Below are 22,856 nucleotides of genomic sequence, written 5' to 3'. Positions count from 1 at the left end.
TCCCACTCCTTCTGACTTCTCCACCATGCCCTCAGGAAACCTATCACAGGAAGGGTTAGAAGTTAGAATCCATCCATCTTTTCTCCCTCTCTCCCTCCCTCCTTCTCTCCCTTTCTTCCTTTTTTCTTCCTTCCCTTCCTTCCTTCCTTCTTTCTTTCCCTTCTTCCCTTCCTCTGTCCCTCCCTTTATCCTTCCCTTCCTCCTTCCCTCCCTCTTTCCTTTCTTTCTTCTTTTCTTCCTTCCTTCCTTTGTTCCCTTCTCTTTTTTTCTTCTTCCTTCCTTCCTCTTTCTTTTTTTTCTATCTTCTCTCCTTCCTTCCTTTACTTTCTTCATTCATTCACTCATTTATCTGTGATTTACCTTTTTTTTTTTTTTTTTTTTTTTTTTTTGGCCATGGACTCTTAAACTTCCAGTTAAGATAGGAACCCAGAACAGTCATCTCCTCATTTACCATCTGGCTGCCCTCCTTTTGGATTTCTTTGAGTTCACCATCATGTCCCCATACCAGGTACCTTTTTCCTTCTCTTGTCAATAGTCAATAAACATTTATTAAGGGCCTATTATAAGCCAGGCACTCTGCTAAATTCTGGAGGTACAAAAAGAATCAAGAGTTCCTGCTCTCAAGGAGCTTATAATTAATGAGGGAGACAACAAGGAAACAAATATTCATAAATGGGCCATATGTAAGATAAATAGGAAGGAAATAAAAGAGAGAAGTCACTTGGTTGGGAAAAACTTCCTGTAGAAGATGGTATCCTAGTTGATTTAAAGAAATCCAGGAAGGCCAGAGGCAGAGTTCAAAAGAGAGAGCATCCCAGGCAGGGAATAGAGCCAGAGAAAATGTCTTGGAGAGTGTTACTAGATTGAAGAGTAGGTAGAAAAAGAGAGGAAGGTAAGAAGGTCTGGGTTATAAAGAATTTTGAATGCCACACAGAGCATTTTGTTCATGTTCTTAGAGGACATAGGGAATCATTGGAATTTACTGAGTAGAGAAATGACATGTTCAGACTTCACTTTAGGAAAATCTCTTTGGTGGCTGAGTAGAGAATGGGTGGAACAAAGAGAAGCTTGAGGCAAGCAGGTCTCCCCAACAGGCTGCTGCAGTAGTCCAAATATAAGAGAATGAAGGTAGTATCAGAGGAAAGAAGGATGCTATAAAGAGGAAATCAACAGGTCCTGCCAAAAAATTGTATATAAACAAGCTATATACATGATAAATTTGTAATTTTTTTTATTTTTCACTACTGTACCACACTTCCTCTCTACAGATAAAATAACGTGTAGGTACTGCCATATTATCATGCCATCATTGGGTCCTAAACAATAATTCTGCTTAGATATAATCACCACACAAGGGGAAGGAAGTGAAAAAGAAGAAGCTTAAATGTTAAATGACAATAATATGCCAGTATTTTTCAGATATGTCATTTGCAGTACACTGCAGTTAGTAGGGAGTCTAGGATATCACTTAAGTTGCAAACCTGAGAAAGTGAGGATGATATTGCCCAGAATTGCCCAGGAAAAAGATAGTGAGTTCTATCTTGGATAATACAATGTATTTAAATATGTCTACTGGACATCCAGTTTGAGGTGTCTGAAAGGAAATTGGAGATGTAATATTGGAGGTCACAGAAATTAGGCCAGGATAGTTATATTTGAGAAGTGTAAGCCTAGAGATGGTATCTCTAAGTAGTATGGAGGGAGAAGAGAAGAGGTATACCAGAGTGAAATCCTGTGAGACACTAATGCTAGAGAGTATGATCTAGGTAAGAATCCAGAAAAGAAGGAAGAGAAGGATGCAGATAGGTGGGAGAAGAACCAGGAGAAAGTGGTATTCCAAAAACCTTGAAAAAAGAGAATATCAGGGAAGAGAGAATGATTAACATTGTCAAAGGTGGTTGGGAGGTCAAGGAGAATGAAAACAGAAAAGGCCATTGAATTTGGCAACTAAGAGATAATTGGTAACTTTGGAAAGAGCAATCTTAATTCAATAATGGAGTTGAAAGACAGACTTTGAAGAGAGAGAAAGAGGGAGGGAGGGAGGAAAAAAAACTGATTTCTTTTATGTGTGGTTTTCCCTCATTAGATTGCAAGTTCCTTGAGGAAAGGGTTTATCTTTGCTTTTACATACTTAAATCTCTGTTACTTAGCATAGTACCTGGCATATAGTAGACACTGCATCAATATTTATTACTTGACTTCTGGCATAATCATTAGGAATCCAACTCCACCTTCCTATTGAGAGGAATAATTTCCTGTCTTTTTACTTCCACAAATGACAGGTTCTCTTCTCTTACTCACACAGAGCAACCGGGTAATCAACTCAAGCCTTGACACAAGCTGGTGCCTTTTCATTTGACCAGCCTCCTGGGCTGGATTGATCCTTTTCTCCTCCCTTAGGGACTTTCCTAACTTCCTTCTGTAAACTAAGGAAGCAGCATACACATGCAAGTCCTTCATTTACAAATATGCTTGGAAAAGCTTTTTTTTTTTTTTTTTTCTCAAACCTTGGTTTCTGTTGTAGGCAGTACATTCCCTAGCAGGGGGTATCGTGTGTGTGTGTGTGTGTGTGTGTATGTGTGTGTGTGTGCATGTTCTGTCAACGGGGAGGAGAGAAGGGAAAAGGGGAGGGAAGTAAAGGAGGAGGAGTAGGGAGATTCATTCATCCACTTTCATAAGTTGTTGGTATATAATGGGGGTTTCCGGTACAGGGAGAAGCCAGAAGTTTCAGAGTGAAGGCTGCTGTAGGGCAAAGACATGCCAAAGGGAAAAAGTCCAGAGCTGGACCCAGAAAGAAGAATGGGAATGCTGGAGGAAGGAGGCAATGATCACAGGACCAATCACAGCACCAGAAGAAACCCAAGGAAAATGAACCCAGCTGTAACTTTCTGCATGCTCTTGATGTTCATTTTTATTGCTCTCTTGATCTATTTGCTTGTGGAAAACTTCAGATCTCAACAGGAAATGTGTGCAAGGGGTCAGGTAAGGCAATAAGTGCTTTTGACAGCAATGTGAGATGGGAAATTAGTCCTCTAGTTGGGTATATTCAAAGTCAAGTCCAGTTTGCCAGCTATGCCCTTGCCAAGAATTCAAGAGTTATAATATTATATACAGGCAAGTACTAATGCCACCACATGGTGCTGAGCATGCTTACCATCTCCGGCTTTTTCTGTTAGTTCATGAATGAGCCAGGGTGCAAGGAAGTTATGATTTTTTGCTACTTTATAGTTTATGAGAGGAACCAGAGTCTAAGAAATTTATGATTTTGGGCTACTTTATCTTGTAAGTGTGGAGCAGAGAGGGAATCTAAATTCCTTCCATAGCTGATACTCAATGATCTATGTCCAAAAATTAACTCATTTCCCTCATTCTATCATTCTTTCTCATTTTTCTGAAACCCAGACTAAAGAAAGAGAAGAAAGAAACCTAAAGTGGGACTTGTAAATAGAAAAACCTCAACTCCAGAAAAAAAATTGTTATTTAAAAATTTTGATCTTGAAAAGAAAAAAAAAATCTTTTGTCAGAAAAAAATGAAATTTGTACATTCTGGAGATGACTAATCTTCTATCTGTCAAAAGTAGTAAATTGTGGTGAAAAACAATAAAGTATAAAGAGTTTAGAAATGTAGAGGTTATCATTTAGAGTTCAATTCTCCAGAATCTTCTTTTATCGTTTAGTGGCTATACAACCCTGGGCAAACAACTCTAGTTTCCACAGTTTCCTCGGATGAAACTTCAAAGCCAAGAAATGGAAGGCAAAAGCATTATTTGTTTGTGAGTGCACCAGCCTAGGCAATAGAAGCAGATAAAAGGCACCTAGATAGAACACCTGTGTGTTGTTCTTGTGTGAACTCAACATTCCAGAATATGATGTTATCTTCATCATAACACTGTTAGCATTAGAGTCAAACATAAGATACACCCAGTCTATGCTAGAAAGTAGGCCCTTTATATGGCAGATCAGTTTCTGAAATGGCCAAAAGCTTAAAAAAAACCCAAACTTTCATTTTTAAAGCTATATCTGTAATCAAAAGCAATTTTATAGTTAAATATTAACTTCTCCTCTCAAAACAAAAACTGATGAAAAGACATTTGCTCATCTTGTAAAAACATTATAATATTTACAATATCAACTTCAGTCCTAATTATTTAATGAAATGCATTTATAAATCTCTAGATATATAGGATGTCCCAAATGTTTTTATGGAGTTTTAAGGTTTAGCAGCTTAATGTGACCGGTTATTACATTATTATTTTTGGTGAGAGAAAGAGTTTTCTCTCTCCTCTGCTTTATCCATTGAAACTGAAAAGAGACCCTGCCATATACAGTCTGAAGTAGACACCAAGAAAAGGTTGAGTTAGAAGGGACCTTTACAACTATTTTGTTCATTTTTAGAGAAGAACAAACTGAGGTCCAGAGAGGACAAGGTAACATCAAGAGTTAAAGTTTAATGAAAGAGTTGAGGGTAGGACCCAAGTCTGTTGGTTCCCAGTCTAAAGCTCTTTGTGCTGCTATACCTTTAATGTTTGCTTTACTTAAGACTATGCACAAAAGTGACTTGGTGAGATACATACAGATTTTAATTCTACTGATATGCTTTGATCCTGGCCAGTCCTTCACTCACAGCCATATATCCCCATATCCGTTCACAACTTGTTGTCTAGAATGTGGTATCCAATCCCTCTATCAGTGGTTGTATTGGGAGCTTTCAGCTGAAGGAAACGGCATGTGACAGCAATGCCCAATGTATGTTGGCAAGGATAGGAGACAGGTGGATCTATGAGGAAAGATATTCAGGACTAGTACCTAGAAAAGGTGAGATGTGGGAAATTTTTCAGGGTTAAGCAAGAAAATATGACTCTCCCTGAAAGAGGAAAAGTGAAAAAGATTTAGAGAACTGCCTTATAGAAATGAAAGAAATCTTAGGGATCACCCAGTCCAACCTTCTCATTTTATAGGTGTTGAAATAGCATTCTTCAAAGGGAAAGGGAATTGCCCAGGTCCAAAAGCAGGAAGAGAGTCAGGAAAATGAAAATAAGTAAACAATACCACCCTAACAAATCCAAATCATTTAGAGAAAATTTGATCCAAAGTCTATTTGTCCATGTTCTGTTTATTTTGTTCTCAGACATCTCATATATGTTAAAATTATTTGATCTTCCCAACAATTCCCATGTGAGATTGTTGCAATTGTCAATGATTTTTAGTTGTATACAACTCTTCATGATCATATTTGGGGTTTTCTTGGCAAAGATATTGGAGTAGTTTGCCCTTTTCTTCTCCAGTTCATTTTACAGATGAGGAAACTGAGGAAAACTATGTTAAGTGACTTGCCCAGGACCACATAGCTAGGAAGCATCTGAGTTTTAATATATGAAAATGAATCTTCCAGACTTCAAGCTCAGCACTCTCTCCATTATGCCCCCTAACTGCCTGTGAGATAGATAATATTATTATCCTTGCTTTATGGATGAGAAAACTAAGTTGAAAGGAGTTAATGACTTGCCCAAGTTTACACAGCTAGGTCAGATTTGAAATTAGTAACTCCTGATTCCAAGTCCATTTTATTCTTTGCCTTCAGAGTAAAGTTGATTACTCACTTCATTTCTCATTGTTTCAGTTTTCTCATCCATAAAAATGTAAACAATAATTCCTACCTTGCCCTGGATTGTTGCAAAGATCAAATGCAATTTGCTATGTAAACACAAGTTATCATGATTATCTCCTCAAAGAGTGAGCCAGGAAATCAACTGTCCACATGTTGACACTTACATATGGGTAAAATATGCATAATCTAAGTTTCCTTGAGAACCTGATAAGTAAGCACATAATCATCACAGTTCCATTTCCATAAAGCTGAAAGATTTATACAAAGCTCTCTTCTGACAAGCCTTGGAGATAAGTAATACAAAGAGGAGTTTCCCACATTACCAAAGAAACATTACCAAAGGCTCACAGAGACTGAGAGGCCCGCCCCAAATTATGCAGCTAGAAAGTGGCACAGCCAAGATTTGAATTCCAAGCTCACTTTTATTTTCATTTTATCCATATATATATATATATATATATATATATATATATATATATATATATATATGCATATATATGGATTATACCAACATATATATATAGTGTTTAACATTTACTGCTTAACATTTACTTCCTCTCTGTTTCAATTTTCTCATTTGAAAAATGAAGATAATACTTTACAATTCCTACCTTGCAAGATTACCAGAAGGAAAACAACTTTGTCAAGTTTATGAACTGTAGCAAATATGTTGTTGTTGTTTAAGTTTAGAAAGTAATCTATATGCATCAGCTAGTAGCATAGTAGATAGAGCAACACCCCTGGAACCAGAAGGACCTAAGTTCAAATTCAGCCTTGCTAGTTATATGGATAAGTCACTTAACCTTGAATGCCTCAAAAAAAAAAAAAAAAAAAAAAAAGCTTTAGACTTGGACTCTAAAAAGTCTTATTTTGAATCTAGCTCCAAATATTTAGTGACCCTAATTAAGTCACTTAATTTTTCTGGGCCTCAATTTTCTTATCTATAAAAGGAAGGTATTAGACTCTATTATGTCCAAGGTCCCCTGTGGCTTTAAATCTATGTACCTATGATTCTTTTTTTCCTCAATAGTATTTTTTAAATACATATACTTATTTATTTATTTAAATGCATACAAAGGTAATTTTCAACCTTCATTTCTGTAAGATTTTGTGTTCCAAATTTTTTTCCTTCTCTCCTCCACCACCCCCTCCCCAAGACAGCAAGCAATCTGATATAGGTGAAACAGTACAATCCTTATAAATGTATTTTCATATTTTTCATATGTAAGAAAAATTGGACCAAAAGAGAAAAAAATGAGAAAGAAAAAGCAAATAAACAAAAGGTTTAAAAAAATACTATGTTTCAATCTATATTCAGAACCCATAGTTCTCTCTCTGGATGTGATTGACATTTTTCATAACAAGTCTATTAGTGGGGCATCTAGGTGGCACAGTGGATAGAGCACCAGCCCTGAATTCAGGAGGACCTGAGTTCAAATCTGATCTCAGATACTTAACACTTCCTGAAATCAGCCAGCTCAGTATTTCTATATAGAACAATAATATTCTATTACATTCATATACCATAACTTACACAACTATTTCCCAATTGATGGGTATCCATTCAATTTCCAGTTCTTTGCCACTATAAACATTTTTTTGCACATGTGGGTCCTCTATCTTCTTTCACAATCTCTTTAGGATACAGACCCAGTAGTGATACTGCTGGATCAAAGTATATATACAGTTTTATAGCCTTTAGGGCTATAAAATGTGAATATGTGAACCTGTGATTCTGCACCAAATGACTTTAGCAATTCTCTACTTTCTATTCAAGGTCTAAAACAATAACAACTCTTACTCCTATATTTTTTATGCTGTATTACATGGCCCCATTTTCCATTTCTTCACCAGACACATGCTGCCAAATACAGCAACTGGACAAGAACTCTACATGTCTACAAAGTTAGTGGCTGGTTTGTTTTTCCAAATTACTTTTTCACCCCAAGCTCCAAAGCAAGGCAACTCAAGCATTTGTGGAATCCAACAAGGGAGCCAATACTTCTGAAACAAGACTAAGATTTTGAGAGCCAGCTAGCAATTAGAATCATATCTCTTGATCATTCAGGGTACTTCCAGTATTAGCAAGTTTATTTTCAGTCCAGTTGAATGAATGGGAAAGGAATCTTCCTGATCTTTTCTTCACTGCTCCTCCTCTCTATGCAAAAGAGGGAATTTAAGAGTATAGTCATATTAATTTGTAAGGTAGATTTATATTTATGTATATATATGTATGTGTATGTATAGATATATATTTATATATGTATGTATGTTTGTGTATAACTTGTGATTTCATAGTCTTGGGAAAAATGCCTGGAACACTAAGAGGTAATGAATAGTAAAAGTAATTTCATGAGACAGCACAACCATATGTTAGGTACTGGATTATGTGTTAGGAGACCTTCTGGAAAAGCTTAGTAAGTACCTGTTCTGTATCAGGCACTGTGCTAAGCACTTTATAAATCTTATCTCATCAGATCCTCACAACAACCCTGGAAAATAAATAGGTGCTTATCCCCTTTTTACAGTTGAGGAAACTGAGGCAGATGATGATCAAGTGACTTGTCCAGGATGACAGCTAGTAAAGTGTCTAAAACAGGATTTGAACTCAGCTTTCCTGACTTCAAGCCAAGTTTTCTAGCCACTACACCACCCAACTGCTTCTCACATATAAATTGTCTCCTTTAATCAAATAAATATAGTCACTGTTTCATTTTCACATTTGTATCACCAATATCTAGCAGAGTGTCTGGCACAATGCAGAAACTTAATAAATGCTGCTAATTAACTGGTGATCTGACAAAACTCAAGTGGTTATCAAAGAAGAAATAGCAGACTCTATCAGAAGTTAAAGACTAAAGGTCTAACTCTGTTCCCTGCCCCATAATGTAAAAGTTAAACTAATAGTGCCTTTCCTGTAAGTTCAATAGAATAAAAAATTTCATCTTAGCCAGCCACCCACACGAGAAACAACGTCCAGCTGCTTAACATCCCAGGAACCTGATGGGCAAAATCTGCTCCCTGTACATGATGTACTCATGCAGACAACTGCATTCCAGGGAGAAACTAAAATAGGGAAGGAAAGGAAGTTTTAACCTCTTATTTGACTTGTAAGTAAAATGACAGAACTCATCCTGTTGGATCTGATAATACATTTTGGCTAAGAACTTTTAACTAAGAATGTTACAAATTATAATATCAAGCTTCATTTTATTGAATCAAAATGAAATGACAAATGTACGTCTAAAATCACAGGTAAGGAAGTAACTTTAAAACATACTATACTAGAATACAGAGAATATTAGAATACAAAATGAAAAATAGAAAAAAATGAGAAGGAACCTTAAGAATACAGAATAATAAAACTATAAGGGACTTAGAACAGAGAAGGCTGGAATAAAAAGGGACATAGAACATAGAATGTTAAAATTCAAAGGGACTTAGAATATAGAATGTCTAAAATAGAATAATAGAACTAAAAGGCCTTAAAACATAGAATGTTAAAACCAAAAAGGATTTAAAACATAAAATATTATAACTAGAAGGAACTTTAGAGCAAAAAAACATAGTAGAGCTATAACTAGCAATTCTGGCAAATAGAAGGAAACACCACAAGGTGATGAGCTGAAACAACCATGGTGTCAAATAATGTCTAATATCAACTTTTTAAATACAAATTCATTTGAGGGTGGGATGCTACCACTTAGGAGTGGTGGAGGGGGAATGGAAGAAGAGCTTTTATTAAGGGAGGAAGAAGGATGGAGACAGATCAATAAGGAACTCTCCTGGGATGTAACATCTTCAGGAACAAAGCACAGGAAGAATACTCTCTGGAGGCTTCCTATTTTGACTCACAGTTTTTGTTGGCCAGATGCCAAATTCTTTTGTTGCTAACATGATAAAAGAAAACAAGAATTGAATTCACTTTCTAAATGTTGATATGTGTCTACCTTGATTATAGCTTTCAATGCTAATACATTGGTTGCTAGAACCATGAGGGCCCAAAGAGAAAGTGGAGGAGAGTAAAAATCTGGCCTCAGGGTCAGGAAGACTTCTATCACCTCTGGCAGGCACTGGCTATATGACCATGTCCCAGAGCGAGATCCCTAAATCAAGTGAAATCAAAGGTACAGACCAAAAGGTAGGATGGAGAAGGGTGGGGGAAAGGTAAGAACGTATAATGTTAGCACATATTTTCAGTAGCACATACCTTGCCCCTAATAAATCTGAGGCTGGTGGATCTCTTGAGATCAAGAAGTCAGAGTTTCATTGGGCTAAGCCAATCAGATGTCTACATGAATTTTAACATTAGTTTGGTGAGTCCTTGGGGAAAAGGGTCCATAAAATTGCCTGAAAATGAACAACTCCATGTTGGAAACCGCAAGTCAAAGCTCCCATGGCGGTTACAGTGGGATTGGATCTATGCATTTCTAACCTGGGAGAGATAGGGACATATATGTACGCCTGCACGCGGGTGTGCGCCCACACACACACACACACACACACACACACACACACACACACACACAGTAAAAGAATCTAGTACTGTAGAATGGTAGAACTGGAAGGTACCTTAAGATATAAGGTTTTAGGCCAGGTTGACATTTTACAATATAGAATGATAGATTTGGAAGAAAGTCAGAGATGATTTAGAACCTCTTAACTTTAAAGATGAGAGAAGTTAACTTGACCAAAGTGATATAGCACATTAGTGCAGATCTCCTCATTTGTAGTTCTGTTCTTTCTTATACATACTCCTCTTCTTTCATATTCTAGCAAAATCTTACTAGACAGAAATCAAAACACAAATCAAGAATACTTTTTATGAAAAGCCTGATTTCTAAGTAATGATTAACAAAGATAAAAATGAAATGGATGGGGGAGGGTTGTTGAGAAGGTAAAGGAAAGAATAAAAAATTAAAAAGTATGTTTTTAGAATAGTTTTGAGTTTGTCTAGGAGTGTGTTTATTACCTTGTTTCCATCTTATATTAAGATTATAATTGATTATATCTCTTTAATGAAATTTTTATTTTCAAAAAGGTTGAAGAAATGGTTTTTGAGGATGATATTTAAAAGCTCTGGATTAAGTAAATTCTCCAGACTTAGCTTGGTGAAAGGAAGATCTCTGTATTAAATTAGTTCAATCATCACCAATCAAGAATAATCAAGATATTGAAAATGGATTCTTTGGGGAGAAGGAAATGGGGAGGGGGTGAGAGGGGGAAAGAGAGTGACAGGAAGGAGAAGGAAAAGAGAAGGAGGAGGGGGAGGAGGAGGAAGGAGAAGAGGAAGAGGAGGAAGAGGAGCAGGAGAGGGGGAGGAGAAGGAGGAAGAAGAGGAGGAAGAGAAGAAGAGAGTGAGAAAGGGCACTTTAAATCAAAGGATTAATCAAAGTTCATTGTACATTTCCTTTCAAAACAATCCATTCATAACTTAAAGGCAATGAATGGATGATCTATTAAAACTGACATACGTCATTCAGTTCATTGACCCCTAACAATAGAGATTGCACATGAAGGCAGAATCACAACAATATTTACACAACATGGAGTTTTTATCTCCATAGCATATGACTCTATACAAAGGCATGACAGATGATAAAACCAAACAACCCAATAAAATCATATCTAAACTACTACAGTAGTAGTAGACTAGTCTTGTCTGAGAAGCACAATGTCTGTGAATAATTGCTCAATTGAATGACATGTAAATGCCTGGTGGTTAAAGAAAGTTAAATATTTCTTGAATGTAAACAGGAAAAAATGAACAGAATTTAGAAAGCTAAAATGCAAAGGTGAGGTCAAAGCACTAGATTTTTCCACCTTGTCTTTCTCCTAATGCCAAATGTAAAAACAAAACAAAACAAAACAAAACATCTAGTTGTTTCAGCTCATCACCTTGTGGTGTTTCCTTCTATTTTAACCCTCTATTTTAACCCAGAATTTATGAACATGGAGAAGAATATTAAGCAGTAATAAAATTCATGTCCTTGTCAATTTAGTCTGTTATATAGTAGAAAAGATACCTCAGAAGCCATCTAGTCCAACCCCTTAATTTTTATAGATGAGGATTCTAAAGTTCAGTATCCTTACAGAGCTTCAGTAATTTATCTAAGCAGGTAGTAAAATCAGAAGTGAGATTTGAATCCAGATCTCTACTCCCTGAGCCACTGTTCATTTTACTCTACTACATGGAGTTAAAGGCCCATGATTTGAATTCTGATTGCTATTTGTTGACTGAATGATCTTGGGAAAATTATTTTCCATCTCTGTAAGATGGTGGGTGTTGGACTAAGTCTACAATCCTTCTCAGCTCCGATGTCCCATGATTATGCTATCAATTCAACTCACCAAATATCAAGTTTATGCAAGTATATGCAAGGTTTTTGTGATTAGCACTAATGATATAACAAAGTTCTTAATTTCAAAGTCTAATTAACCTATTTTCTTTTTAATAAGTGATAAGTAAACATAGAGGACAGGATTAAAGATAGAGTGCATTGCTACTTTAAAATTAAATGAGAAATCGTTCCTTGAGAAAATTCAGGCCAACATCTCAGTGCTAATCTAATGATAATAATCAACACAAAAGAACTGAGATCAATTGATCAATCAATTAGTAAACATTTATTAAGCATCTTCCATGTGCCAGGCATTGTATTAAGCACTGGCGTGTTTGATAGAAGTGAGTGGTGAAAATGCTAATGCTGATCAAAGTTATTGCCAGCTATTCTGAATTATTAAGCAGCAGCCATCATGAGCCAAATGAGAAAGAAAAGGAGATTAGAAACAGAGCAATAAGTGCCTGAGTAGTTGGAATTAGTGGGTCAAGGATTCCAAGTTATGAGCTAATCAGTCTTGACAATAAAGCAGATCTTGTAGATAATTTCAATCTGCCCTTGATCTTGGAGAAGTGAAGTGAGTGAGAATAAGGTGCTGCACCATCACTGAGTCTTGACTTAGCAGAGTCTGACCAATGGCAGATGCATGGACTGTTACTAATGTTAGATGTTATTTAGACTGAACATTAACAAAGTATTATTCTTCAAGAACTTTACTTTTGAGCATGGCAATACAAGAAGGAAGATTCGGAGAAAGAGAAGGAAAAGAAAGAATGAGAAAGAGGTTGACAGAGAGACTGAAAGGGAGAGAAAAAAGATAGAAAGGAAGGGAGTTTGAGTGAGAAAGGGACAGACAGTGAAACACAGACAAGAGACTCAGAAGGAGGGAGACAGAGAAGGGGGGACTGATAGAGAAACAGAGGAGGAAAAAGGAAGAGTGGAAGAGAAGAGCAAGAAGAAACAGAGAGAGAGAGAGAGAGAAACACAGAGAGAGAGAGAGAAAACAGAGAGAGAGAGAAACAGAGAGAGAGAGAGAAACAGAGAGAGAGAGAAAGAGGAGAGAGAAAGAGAGAGAGAGAGAGAGAAAGAGAGAGAGAGAGAAAGAGAGAGAGAGAGAGAGAGAGAAAGAGAGAGAGAGAGAAAGAGAGAGAGAAACAGAGAGAGAGAGAGAGAGAGAAAGAGAGAGAGAGAGAAAGAGAGAGAGAAACAGAGAGAGAAAGAGAGAGAGAAACAGAGAGAGAGAGAGAGAAGAGAGAGAGAGAGAATATTGGGGGTAATTGAAATTAGAGTGCAAGGATTTGGATTCTAATCCTGGCTTAATTATCTTATTATAAATGTGATCTTGAGTAAGTCACTTTTTTTTTCCTATGGACCTCTGTTTTTCTATGTATAAAATAAGAAAGTTGAAGCCTTTCCTTATATCCTCCTATCTTCAGTGTTTCCTTCTCCTTACATAAGGTTTGAGTCCCTCAGCATAATGTTTAGGATTCAGATCTATCAGTTAAACATAATTAGTATTTTTATCAAGAAAGCAAGAAATCCAGCTATCTGGCACTGACTCCCCTTAAGAGTCAAAAATTCTAGTTTAACAAAGACAGTCTTGGAATTACATCCCTTCTCAAAGGGCTTTCAGAGAATTTGAGGCAATCATCTCAAATCACAAAATTTACATAATCCTTTACAATTCAAAAACAGGAAAATAAGTCAAAACCATATCTGTGGCATTAAATCATGACAAAGCAGTAAAATGCACCATTGAGGGCTTCAGAGTGTAATAAAAGTGTTACAAATCATAGAGATTCTAAAGAAATTATTAGAAGAGAATAATTCTATCTGTTCACATCCCAAAGATTATCATCACTTCCTGGTACCTTGAAACACATGATAGTAATGACACCAGATAATTTATCTTGATCAAGAGCCAGTTGTTTAATTTAGCTCCCTCATTAATTCTATGGTGGTATTAAAGCCTTTTAATTCTACTTATAAGCTCCAGACTTCCATTTTCCTCTTCTTCATCTGTATCATGCATACTTGTATGTTCATTGATCCCCAATAGAATATAAACTCTTTGAATGCAGACAGTTCTTTCTTTTATGTCTTCATATTTGCCTCAGAGATTTGCATATAGTAGAGATTTGTATCTACTTCTCAAAGGCTGTTGTGAGGAACAAATTATAATTGTAATATTTATAATAATTATAAATAGCAAGCACTATATAAATTTTAGCTGTTATTGTTAGCTGTTATTTCAGATCATTCAGAATTGATGGAATGCTTGTGATATGTGTATCAGCATCAGCAGCACAGTGTTTGTTTTCATCTTTATAATGTACCGATTTAGATAAAATTCTTCAATAGCATTAAATAATCATACTTAACATTTACATAGTGCTTACTATATGCCAGGCACTCTGCTAAGAGCTTTAAAATTATTATTTGATCCTCACAGCAACCTTGCAAGGGAAAGTACTAGGATCATCTGCATTTTACAGATGAGAAAAGTGATTTTGAGTGACTTGCCCAAAATCAAACAGCATATAAATGTGTGAGGCTGAATTTGAACTCAGATTTTCCTGACTCCAGGTCCAGCATTCAATCTACTGCATCCCATGAGTGACTCAGTTGGGTCATAGAGAAATTAAAGCCCTGATCCTCAAGAGATTTATACCAGAATGTGGAAATATACAATGTTGAACTTTTTTAACCTATTGCCCCATAGACAAAAACTTTCAGAAGACAATGAATTTTTTGTTCTTTTTCACTGGGACAATATGAGTCAAACATAGAGAGGTATGGGATAGAGATACTGGGAGTAAACATCCACCCACCCCCTCACTTCTAGTCACCCTCCCTCATACACACACACACACACACACACACACACCACTTAAAAGGGAACAAGAGGAAGAGGGAAGAAGACATAGTTGCAGAAGTTTGTCTTTTTCCACATTATTGTTCTGTTTTGATTTTATCTTTCTGCCAACAAAATAAGAATTTGAGGGACAGGAGTGGAAAAAGAAAGGGGAACTGGAAATGGGTGGAGAGTCGAGATGAGAATGAAGAAGATTAGGAAAAGGGAAAGAATCCAAAATCATCAAGCATGAATTAAATGTCCTGACCCACTATGTGAAAAGAATTGTATTAGCTATTGGGATGAATGAAAAACAATTCCTTTAAAGAAGAAAGCTGAGGTGGAGGAAATTTTACAACCAGTATTTCTGATAAATGCCTCATTTCTAAAATATATAGAGAACTGACTCAAATTTATAAGACAAACTATTTTCCAATTGATAAATAGTCAAAAGACATGAACAATTTTCAAAGAAATTAAAGCCATTTCTAGTCATATGAAAAAATGTTCTAAATCACTATTAATTAGAGAAATGCAACAACTCTTGAGGTACCACTTCACACCTCTCAGACTGACTAAAATGATGTGAAAAAATAATGATGAATGTTGGAGAGAATGTGGAAAACTGGGACACTAATGCATTGCTGATGGAGTTGTGAAATGATCCAAGCATTCTGGAAAGTCACTTGGAACTGTGCCCAAAAGGGGATAAAACTGAACATACCTTTTGATTCAGCAATATCCCTATTGAGTCTGTATCCCAAAGAGATCATAAAAAAGGGAAAAGAACCCACATGTGCAAAAATGTTTGTAGTAGCCCTTTTGTAGTGGCAAAGTAGTAGGAACTGAGTAGCTCTCAGTTGGGGAATAAACATAATAAGTTATGGTATATAATGTAATTGAATATTATTGTTCTATTAAGAAATTATGACAGACAAGCTAAGTTCAGAAAAGCCTGGAAAGATTTGCATGACTTAATGCTAAGTGAAGTGAACAGAACCAAAAAAATAACATTGTACACAGTAACAACAAGATTGGCTCTTTTTTTTTTTTTTATTCATTTTTCCAAATTATCCCCTCCCTCCCTCCACTAAGATTGGCTCTTTTCAACAATGAAGTAATTCAAAGCAATTTGTGATGGAAAAAGCCATCTACACCCAGAGACAGAACTATAGAGACTGAATATGGATAAAAGCATAGTATTTTCACCTTTGTTATTGTTGTTGTAGTTGCTTGTTTTTCCTTTCTTATATTTTTTCCCTTTTGGTCGGATTACTTTTCTGTGTAGTATGACAAATATGGAAATATGTTTAGAAGAATTGCACATGTTTAATCTATATCAGATTGCTTGAAGAGGAGGGAGAGAAGAGGAGAGGGCTTAAAAACATTTGGAAAGAGTTTTACAAAAGTGAAAGTTAAAAATCATCACTGCATGTATTGGGGAAAATAAAATACTATTAAAAATTTAAAAAAACACAATTCTTTCTCAAGGAGTTTATGATGTACTGGGGAATAAAGGGAAGAGAAATCATCAAATGACCAAATGACAAAATTGAGTTCTCAGAATTAGAATGTTATTTGTTCCCTAGACACAGTTTTTTTTTTTCAACTTTCAAAAATCAAGAAACATTTTTTTTTAATTTTCCAAATTGTGGAACCTTTATTTGTAGTAAAACTGTATTAATTATCTTCTAAATCCCAGCTTCTGTGGTTCACAACCCCATATGAAGTCTAGTAACTGAATGTGGGGCTCACAAAGTTATAATTTATTATCAGTAAATGTTTGATTTTTACACCTATTTTATATACCTATATACCCAGAGTCTTGTAAAAAAATTTTTTCAGGCAAAAAGGGGTTGCAGAAGTTTAAGAAACTCTGCTCTAAATAAGTCTCATGGAATCTGGGAACAAAAGAAAGAAGGAGGAGAAGAGAAGAAGGAGAAGAGAGCATGTTTTGGAGATAAGATTAGAGGATTTAATTCAGAAATATAAAACAAAATGAAAAACAGTCCCTGCCCTCGAGAGTCCACATTACCAAAGTGTAAGTCTGGCTGTGTACCTTCCATATTCATACATTCTAGTGGATCTAATACCTCTAGAATAAAATATGAGGTCTCTGTTTGGATTTTAAAGCCTTTTACAACCTGACCATGATTTCCCTTCCCACACTCATTCTGTTTTATTCTTATTCCTCTACTCTATATTCTTGGGCAGATTGGCCTTCATCCTGTTCTTCACAGAGTGCCCCTATCTACCACTTTCACATGCTTCCATTGGATGTTGCCTATTCTTGGAAGACTCTCTCTCCTTACCCCTATGCTCATATATCCTCACTTTTTTCATGATTCACTTATCAAAGCTCTACAAAAGAGTTGGGTAGAACTTGTCTACACCAAAGCCTCTTAAACTTTGGGTTGCAACTCCATATGGGATTGTCTAATTGAATGTAGGAGTCATGAAGTTATGATGTTTAGCAAATGTTTGACTTGTATATCTATTTTATATACTTATATACCCAGAAATGAATAAAAATTTTTCAGACAAAAAGGAGTCACAAATGGAAAAAAAAATTAAGAAGCCCTGGTCTAGATGATTAGCATTCAAGCTGATTCTTTGAGACTTGGTACAATTAATTCTAGAATTTGTTTTAGGTTCTTTGGGGAAGTATTTATTTATAATTTCTAATAAGAATTGAACATCATCTTGGAGATTTTATCCAAGGAAGATTTTTTATTCTGGAAAATACAATTTTTAATGTGTTCTAGGTTAGAAATACAAAGAATAGTATGGTACCACCTCTCAAACAGCTTACACAGTCATAGAAATAGTGCCAGTGAGCAAAAAGCTATAATAAATGGTAGATTGTAATAAGGATTACAGAGAGATGCAAAACAGGAAAATTTGTAAGTAAAGAGAATATTTTCATTTGGGTTGGAGAAGGCAGGAATCAGAAAAGTAATCCTAGATTAAGTGGCGCCTGAGTTAAGCCTTAAAGGAAGAAAAAAAAAAAATTAGAATATACAGTGAGGGGAAGTGTTTGTTTTCATTATCAAAACAGAATAAAGGGAGTCTGCAAGTGTCTGAGTTTCACAATGTTGTTTTGTGGAATAAAAAAATTGACTATCCTTTTTCCAGACCATCTAGATAGCTCCTAATTGGATATACTTGACACATGTAGTAGGTGTATAATGTAAAATAAATGAATGTTGAATGGATGGATACCTTTGAATCTACATTTGTTCGGTCCTTAGGATCAATCTAGAATATTGGCTACTATAGATAAAGCTAAATTACCAGAGCAGCACTTTCTACTGTATTGCTGGTGCTTAACTCTGTCCAGAAAGAGAAAAAGATAGCCATGTGGGTGGCAGGTGCTGACAAGTCCATCTTCTGAGAAGAGCACAAATTCCATTATGGTAAGCCACCCAATTAACAAACATGAGACTGGATGAAATAATTGGAACAAAAATAAAATCTCAATGATAAATCCAACTATAAATGTAACTCCAGAGATTTTTAACTCCCAAGCACATAGCTATAGTATAGGTCTCAGCATAACTAGGCACTGAACAAATACAGTTGTCCTAATGTGAGATAGGCAGACTCCTGGTATAATGCATTTCCCAACCAGAGATATTTTAACAAAAATTAGATTACTACATAGCAGAAATATTGTAGAGAAATACATAGGGTGGGGAGTTAAATAAAATGTCCTCTAAGTGGGGAGTGGGGAGCTTATAACTCCACGATCAATGAGGTATATGCAAACTATTTTGCAAAAGTCAAAGGACTTTATAAATCTTGGTTTGTTATCATCATCATTATTATTTTATGACTATCTCTTCCTAAATGATTAGTAGAGGAGAAGGTAGGGGCAAGGTATGGATATGGCAAGATTGTATCTCATTGGGATTAGTTAAAGACTAGAGATGTCTATCCTAGATATGATGAAAGCAGAGAAGATGAGTGATATTTGCCATACAATATTTGAAAGATCATCATGCAGAAGAGAGATTGACCTTCCTCTGCTTAGTCAGAAGTAAGAGCAATAGATAAAAGCTGCAAAGAAGCAAATTTTGGTTTGATGTAAAATAAAACTACCTAGCAAATAGTGCTCTGGAGAAGTTGAATGGGCTGGCTCCAAAATTAGTGTCCCATCTCTGGAAATTCTCAAGCAGAGGTTGGTTGACCACTTAATGGGTATAGTATGAACGGAATGGTTATTCAGGAACAGGTTGGACTATTGATGATAATTGCTAAAAAAGGAATATATAGTATTATTTGAAGGAAGACAGCAGAACCTATTATCTAAAATGTTCTACATCCAAAGCAAACCTAAATAGGAAAAGGAAGAGTTTAGTTCATGCTTCTGGATTAGATCAAGAGAAAAATGAGATTTATTTGGAAACAGCTGTGATGTGAGAACAAAATTAAAAAGAACACCTTGGAAGCCTTCAGGCATATTCAGTTCTTTGGCAATAGCCAAATGGAAGCAAAAATGAAATCTGGAGGTGTCTCAAAAATACAGTTGCCTCTGATTCACCCAATAAATACATAGTTCCATCAGGTATCTAGGCTATGAGGAGCTGAAATAGTTGTGTTTGAAAATCCAGCCATTATGGAGAGTAATTTGGAACTATGCCCAAAAGGATGTAAAACTGTGCACATCCTTTGATACAACAGTGCCACAAAAAGATCACAAAAAAGGGAAAGGGATGCACATGTGAAAATGGTTGCAGCAGCCCTTTTTGTAGTGGCAAGGAACTGGAAACTGAGTGGATGCCCATCATCTGGAGAATGATTAAATAAGTTATGGTAGATGGTGGCTGTGGCCCCAGACATGCCCCTCCTACCTGCAGGACCCCACATACTTCAACTGTACATTTCAACTGATATAAGGTGTTTCTGGACAAGCTGAGAAAAGAGTGCCCTCTGGCCCAGTGGATGGACAGTGAGACAGACATGATATGGCTGATCCACCTCTGGACAATGACCTCAGACCCTGGTCTATGAGAACTACAAGTTCATCTCTGCCACAGACACCATCTGTAAGATGAAGAATGATTTCTGAAAGATGGGGGACGAGATGGATCATCTGGCTACCACCATGTACATCATCAACAACTTCAACCCTGGCATTAGCACCAGGCTCCAGGACTGAGCACATCATCAAAAAGGCAGGTTCCACACCTTGCTGAGGAAGCTTCCATTCCTGTTGGAATTGCCTTGGAACCTCATCAAGTGTGGAGTTGGGGGATCTATGGGCAGACTGTTCGGTACTAGGGCACAGGATGTGGTGCAGCAGTACCAATACACTGCCCTCCCTCCAGGTCACCCAGGACAATGGCCAGCTCATCACAGCCCTCCTGGCCCAGCATTTGCACCACAAGTTCAGGGATGGTGGGGCAGGGGCCCCGGAGCTGGCCGAGAGCATAGAGCTGCCGCTAGCCCTGGGGAAGGGCTGAGGAGCTATATGATGAGTCTCTGGCCCATGCCTGGGGAAGCCTGGAAGAAGAGCAGTGCAGCATGGAGCTCTCACTACAATGCTGGAGTTCACTGACCATGGTGGCATTACCTTTTTGAGCAGGCTTTGCCAACTGGTGGCATCCTACCAGGAGCTCTTCTCTGCCCAGGGTCTGGCAGGCTTGGAGAAACTAATAGTCTTTGCTCAGAAACTAGGCAGCCACTACTTTGCCTTCCTGGAGAAGCTGGCATAAGAGTAGGGGAGTCAGGCTGGGCCCTGGATGGTTCCAACAGTGCCTACAGGCTCTAAGCACCCTGCTGCCCACAGCAGAGCTGACAGAGGGAGTCACCAACTCTTGGGACAGGTGACCCAGGAATGGTTGGGCCAACAATTGCAGGGCCTGTGTGCTACATTCTCAGACTTCCTGACAGATGTGGGCTCTGGATCTGGAGCCATCCTGGGCCACATCAAGGCCTCCCTGGCTGCTGTGTACCTCTTTACTGCCAAGGATGTGTCCTCCAAAAAGGCTTATTTAAGGGGACTTCTGCAGCCAAGGATACCAGAGGGCCTCTGTTTAGGCACCATCCGCTCTGTGCCAGAGAGGAGGTCTTTCTGCCACAGCTCAGGTGAGAAGGGTGGGGTCACACCCCTGCCCAGCTCCTGCCACTCTCCAGCCTCTGCCTGGGCTATGAGACTTCCCCCAATTCCTACATCCTCACCCTCACTGATGGCAGTTTCTTGGACAGGACCATTTCCCCCATGATTCCAATGAGCACCTTCTGAGCAGAAGCGGGAGACTATGCACAGGCTACTGATGTTGGTCCATGGTATGGTGGTGTCCCAGATGCTCCACAACAGTGTGGAGCCCTGTGACTTGGCTCAGTACTAAGTAGGGGCCTTCATGAAATATGTGGTGGAGAACACAGCAGCCACTTATGTGCTGGTGGGGCCTCTGTACAAGAAGGGTGGCCACAAAGCCTAGAGCAGTGACTCCAGTAAGAGGATTTTCTCCATGTGCAGTAGCTCCCGGCAGTAGGGCCGCTATACCCACAGCTTTACTCCCAGTGCCCCATGGACCTCAATCTTCTGAGCAAAAAGAAGAAGCTATTCTCAGAGCACATTGATATCTTCAGTCCCATAGAATTCAACATGGTGTCTGTCCTCAGAAGCATTTTCAAGATAAGTCTTAAAGACCTTGCTGGAGTCCTAGCAGCTCCAGATAGACTGCCATTTTCTCCAGCTTTTAGGCATGGTGTTTTGTGGCTGAGGAGGAACTTGTCAAACTGCTACTGGATGAGGTGGTGGCCTGTGCTGCCTTGGCCTGTGCCCATGCAGCCAAGCATGCTGAAGGTCATCTGCAAGCAGGGCTGATACACTCACTCTGGCCCAGCCTGAGGTCTGCCAGCTCCCCTGACCAAGCTCTGGGTGTGTTTATTCTCTCTGTAGTGATGCAACTATTCACACTCTCCCTCTCTCAAAGAGTCTGTCCACCTTCCCTTCTCATCTGGGTCAATTAAAAAAGTATATTCTAAGAAAGAAAGTGAAGAAGGAAGGAAGAGAAGGAGAGAGGGAGGGAGAGAGGGAGGAAAGAAAAAAAAAGAAAGAAAGAAAAAGGAAAGAAAGAAATAATAAGCAGGCTGATTTCAGAAAAGCCAGGAAAGATTTATATAAACTGATGCTAAGTGAAGTGAAAAGAACCGGGAGAACATTATACATAGTTGTGATCCAGGATAATTCCAATAGATTTAAGATGGAAAATATCAATTGCATCCAAAGAGAGAACTATAGAGAGTGAATGTGGATTAAAGCACAGTATTTTCACCTTTTTTGTTTGATTTTTCTTTCTCATGTTTTTTCTTTCCATTTTGGACTGATTTTTTTTTGCACAGTATACTAAATATGGAAATATGTTTAAAAGGATTGCACATGTTTAATTTATATCAGATTGTTTGCCATCTTGGGGAGGTAAAGAAGAGGAGAAAAATTTGGAATACAAAATCTTAAAAACTGTATATTGAAAACTATCTGTACATGTATTTGGAAAAATAAAATACTTTTGAGGGAAAAAAATAAAGTAGGGCTGGAAGAAATTAAAAAAAAATGCATCTGCCTCCTCACCAATGAATAAAGATTATAAATACATTAATTAAGTTGCCTACTACTGAGTTTAAATTGCCTCCACATTAAATGATTCTGTCCTTTATTGCCATAGAGAAGCATCACTAACTATGGCACTGAATTTAAGTTAGTGGGATAAAATAGCTAGGTTGTAGATTAAATAGAGAACCTTGCCTGCAATCAAAAAATTAAGTTAATGGTCTACCTGCCAACTGGGAGAGGAGTGGGGGAAAGGAGGGGAAAAATTGGAACAAAAGGTTTTGCAATTGTCAGTGCTGAAAAATTACCCTTGCATATATCTTGTAAATAAAAAGCTATAATAAAAAAGTTAAAAAGTTAAAGCTATTATCCCAATTTTACAAGTGAGAAACTGAGGCAGACAGGTATTAAATAACTTGCTCAGGGTCACAGAGCTAATAAGTGTCTAAGAACAGGTTTGAACTGAATTTTTGTGACTTTAGATCTCATACC

The 22,856-nt window shown here is 37.3% G+C and overlaps 1 protein-coding gene, 1 long non-coding RNA gene and 1 pseudogene across 4 annotated transcripts in view; 2 read left to right on the top strand and 1 right to left on the bottom strand.

The window, feature by feature from the left end:
- The window catches only part of LOC141557359 (uncharacterized), a 343,673-nt gene that overhangs the window by 251,441 nt on the left and 69,376 nt on the right, over positions 1 to 22,856 (bottom strand). The gene's annotated exons all lie outside the window — the stretch shown is intronic.
- Positions 2,662 to 22,856, top strand: part of TNFSF15 (TNF superfamily member 15) — a 29,658-nt gene continuing 9,463 nt past the window's right edge. Inside the window, exon 1 of the mRNA XM_074292898.1 lies at positions 2,662 to 2,982. Within this exon, the coding sequence (XP_074148999.1) occupies positions 2,758 to 2,982 (225 nt within the window). The 5' untranslated portion in view covers positions 2,662 to 2,757. The remainder of the gene's footprint in view (positions 2,983 to 22,856) is intronic.
- LOC141556582 (vacuolar protein sorting-associated protein 51 homolog) lies at positions 19,616 to 21,980 on the top strand (annotated as a pseudogene).

The sequence above is a fragment of the Sminthopsis crassicaudata genome, chromosome 2 (assembly GCF_048593235.1).
Source record: "Sminthopsis crassicaudata isolate SCR6 chromosome 2, ASM4859323v1, whole genome shotgun sequence".
Lineage (NCBI taxonomy): Eukaryota > Metazoa > Chordata > Mammalia > Dasyuromorphia > Dasyuridae > Sminthopsis > Sminthopsis crassicaudata.
The sequence above is the reverse complement of the archived record's forward strand: the minus strand, read 5'-3'. Positions and strand labels throughout refer to the sequence as shown.